The sequence below is a fragment of the Galeopterus variegatus genome, unplaced genomic scaffold, assembly GCF_000696425.1.
Source record: "Galeopterus variegatus unplaced genomic scaffold, G_variegatus-3.0.2 Scaffold1999, whole genome shotgun sequence".
Taxonomy (NCBI): Eukaryota; Metazoa; Chordata; class Mammalia; order Dermoptera; family Cynocephalidae; genus Galeopterus; species Galeopterus variegatus.
In genome coordinates, this window is record NW_007728110.1 from 120,908 (window position 1) to 125,130 (window position 4,223).

Genomic DNA, 4,223 nt, shown 5'->3' on the forward strand with positions numbered 1-4,223 from the left:
GCATCTATGTTCATCAAGGATATTGGCCTGTAGTTTTCTACACCAAGGCCACGGGTTCGGATCCTATATAGGGATGGCCGGTTTGCTCACTGGCTGAGCGTGGTGCTGACAACACCAAGCCAAGGGTTGAGATCCCCTTACCGGTCATCTTTTAAAAAAAAAAAAAAAACCCAGAGAAAAAAAAGATCTGAGGCCTTTTATCTATGGGAAATTCAGTCAAATGGAACAGAGCAAAGCTTCACATCTCCAAGTATCCTCACATTCTATGTGGCTTGGAAAGGAACTCCCCAGTTCTTCACCAACATGTGCATCTGGAGAGCACAGGGGTCGGCTCCCTCATGATCTACCCTCACTGCTCTTGTATTATCTAGGGGCCCACCTGGTCCCAGGAAAAGCGTGGCTGCTCTCTGTGAACGTGGGGTGAAACCCCATGGGCTGGGGAGCAAATCACACCTTGGATTATTCCAGCAGCCATCTCTTCGATACTAATAAGAATGACTGAATTGTCTTATGGACTCACTTTGTCCCTTACAGAGAATCAAAAGAAGAACATAAGTAGCCTCCACAATAGCAACTTCAACATGCTAGGGAAGTGCTCAGTATTTCCCCTAATATCACAGCACTTCACCCAATAATTGATACATACCCTCTTGCAAACATTTATATTTTAGCCTGGACTGCTTCATAAGTTTTCAAAAGCTTATTGCTCACTGGGTAAAAAAGAATTATATTTTATTTGTTCTCACTCTTTCAAGGGTTTCCCTATGTTTTTGTATAACATTCTAAGACTTCATAAGTTTTGTGCCTTCTGATAATACTACCATAATAAGTACTCATTGAATGTGTTAAATTCAGTTGTATAGATCTGATTGTATTTCCTCTCAGCCTTTATCTTGATGAACAGAACAATTCTACTTTACCATGAAAAGGACTGAGTTCAAATTACATTGCAAATATCAACTTGCTTCCTTTCCTTAGTCTACCCACTGGAATAAGGAGGTATTGATGAGGACCCAGTAAAGAAAGGGACTTGCCCAAGGACAGGATCAATCAGCAGCAATAGCTGACAAAACCTGACTAGATGCAGGAGTTAGTCTCTCTCCACAAACCACTGACCTGTCCAGCTCTGGCCTGCTGGGGGAGCTGGGCTCTTCCATGTGTTTTCTTTTCCTCGTCATAGCTCCTGCTCCTTTCTTCTCAGCTAGGACCTTCAGAGAAGAACCAGACTCTGTGACTCCTCCTTTTCCAGAGTTGTTCACGATTCATGAGGGCACAGTAAAGAGAACTCCCCATCTTTAAACTGCCAAAGGCAAACTTTTAACACAGTAAGGACAGATACTCTGTTAGAGATAGAGTCTCTCATGTTTACAATTCTGATTGGGTTGGGCAGCAACTAAGGGGCCAAGTAAGAGGAAGAGACAAGAGCAGCACTTTTTGGACGACAGGAGACTATAAATGTAATTTTCATTTTGCATAGAAAAGGCAAACTTACCAACCCAAGAGGACTGTCGTTTATTGGTTTCCCTATGAAAAGAGCAGCACTTTTTGGACGACAGGAGACTATAAATGTAATTTTCATTTTGCATAGAAAAGGCGAACTTACCAACCCAAGAGGACTGTCGTTTATTGGTTTCCCTATGAAAAGAAATTTGAATGTCATAATCGATTAAGACTGTTTTACTGAGATTTCTGGCTACTATTTATTTCTTGGAACTGGCCTAACCTCCCTGTGAGTCCCTCTCTCTTCTGCCTGGTACCATTTTCCCTAGAAATAGTGTCTTCAAACTCTCTTCCTCCCCTGTTTCAGAACGATTGTAATTTACAAGCTGAAAAGGGTTTGATTTACACTATACTCTGATATGACACTTAAAAGAAGATGATCCTTATTACAAAAGAAGAAAAGTGGAACTTCAGGCATCAGTGACAAATGAATTGGAGAAATATTTTGAGGCAAAGCCTCTACACCCTTTTTCCAATCAAACTGGCGGGTGTTTACTTGTCCCTCAGTGAGTAAAAACAGCAATGGCCCTCAAAGATTAAAAATTGGGAGACACCTTTAAGACACGACAAGGTGAAAGTAACTGAATACTCTAAAATGGAAGGAAGTGTTTATATAATAGTTATCTTTCACTGAGTGATTACTCTAAGTCAGACTTTGTGCTTTCCACCTACCACTACTTATGTATTTAATCCTTTTAATAATTCAATGAGATAGGTACTAGTATTATTCTTCACCACTTCACAAAGGAAGCACGGAAAGATTAAGTAATTTACCTGAGGTCACACAGCTATTATGGCAAAGCCACCAGGATTTGAACTGGGCAGTCTGGCTTGGAGCACATGCTCCTGACCTCTGCACTGTGCAGCTGGAGCCCAATCTGGCAGACCATTTTGCCATATTCAGCTTGCACTACTAACCTGTTTTCTTCTCTACCACCCATACTCCTATCATTCTACTTACCAGGTGACATGTTTTCATGAAACCATTTCATCTCCATGTATAGAGTAAAAACAAACGGATATGGGATCAAGACAATTTCCCCACGTTTGAATTTCAGGTGGGAAACTCTCTCCCATTTGCTTTTATCTGGGAAACAATGTTAAGGATTAAGGAAAGATGCCAGTACACATCCCTGAGTATTATTTTAGGGACAAGATTCCCTCTCCTTTCCCTGACCTACCCTCCAAACTGCCTGTGGTTTTGCTGCTTTCATTTGAATTCACAATGTGAGTTGTAGCTCATTTCCAGCCATGAAAGAAAGGATACAGGGAAATACAATGAAGTGTTCTGTAGCAAAGGGCTGCAAATTGTCCAAGTTTCCCAAGACGACACGGATAGAATCCTGAAAAAAAATATTTGAAATGACTTAAGTATTGTCAAGTCTCAGCCAATCTTTCCATTTATATTTGTCACTGCTCTTCACATACCCTATATTCTGTCAAAGCTGAACTGTTTGCTGTTCCCTGAACAGGCCTTCTGCTTCCCCATTTCTATGCTTTTGCATAGTCTGTTCCCTCTGGCTGAAATGCCCTTTCTACCCATCAGTATATGTTCAAATCCAACCTAACCTTTAAGGTACAGTTCAAAAGCCACCTCCTCTAGAAAGCTTTCTCTGATACCCCAAGTTGTAGTTAACCGTTAGTCTTAAACTTCACGGTAGTTAGCCTGGGGCTACTATCCATATACATAATGTTTTATTTTCCTTACTGAGTGATCTTGAAGTAGAATATACACCTGATTCATCTTAGCATCCCTTCTTCAGTGTCTACTATAGTGAATGATGCATAACAGGTCCTTCAATAAAGGTATACTGAATGAATACATAATACTGGTACTTATTGATATATAGTTATTCTGCTTTTAAGTCAAACCTTTTCTTCTACTCTCTTTAAATCTTAATTGATTAGTTCCCAATTAACCTATGCTTATTATTCTATACTCATTAAAGAATTTGGTATCATAAAAAGACTACTGGATTTCTATGGGGGAGAAAAATCTGAATTTCAGTCCCAGTTTTGTCATTTCACCTCTCAAAATCTCATTTTCCTCATGTTTGGGCTCATAGAAGGCAGAAACTGTGTCTTGTTTATCTTTGTATTCTCCATACTAGTATAGTTTCTAGCTCGTAATTATAATAGCCAATACTTATTGACTAGTTACTATGGCAAGTATTGTTTTTATACATATTAATTAATCCAATACTGAAAAACCCTATGAGATAGGTACTTCTATTATCCCCATTTTACAGATGAGGAAACTGAGACAAAGAGAGGTGAAAAAACCCATTCAAGATTACACAGCTAGGGCCGGCCCGTGGCTCACTCGGGAGAGTGCGGTGCTGATAACACCAAGGCCCCGGGTTCGGATCCCACATAGGGATGGCCGGTTTGCTCACTGGCTGAGCGTGGTGCTGACAACACCAAGTCAAGGGTTAAGATCCCCTTACCGGTCATCTTTAAAAAAAAAAAAAAAAAAAAAAAAGATTACACAGCTAGACATGGTGAAGGCAAGACCTGAACCCAGGCCTTGGGGTTCTAGAGCCCACACTCTTAAACATTAGGCTAGACTTCATCTCAATAAACGTTTTCTAAATGAGTGAAAGAGAATAACATCTCCCCCAAAACTAGTGGGTAAGAGAAAAAGAATATATAAAAAGCACTTTAAAAACTTTAATATGACATATAACTGTACATAAATGTTCTCTAGCTACCATTTATTGAGC

At 39.9% G+C, this 4,223-nt stretch overlaps 1 protein-coding gene across 1 annotated transcript in view; it reads right to left on the bottom strand.

Moving 5' to 3' along the window:
- Window positions 1–4,223, bottom strand: part of LOC103596360 (chromosome unknown open reading frame, human C11orf85) — a 21,045-nt gene that overhangs the window by 8,352 nt on the left and 8,470 nt on the right. Inside the window, exons 3-6 of the mRNA XM_008579975.1 lie at window positions 2,768–2,843; window positions 2,462–2,587; window positions 1,604–1,635; window positions 1,117–1,208 (exon numbers count right to left, since the gene is read on the bottom strand). Of these exons, the coding sequence (XP_008578197.1) occupies window positions 1,117–1,208; window positions 1,604–1,635; window positions 2,462–2,587; window positions 2,768–2,843 (326 nt within the window). The remainder of the gene's footprint in view (window positions 1–1,116; window positions 1,209–1,603; window positions 1,636–2,461; window positions 2,588–2,767; window positions 2,844–4,223) is intronic.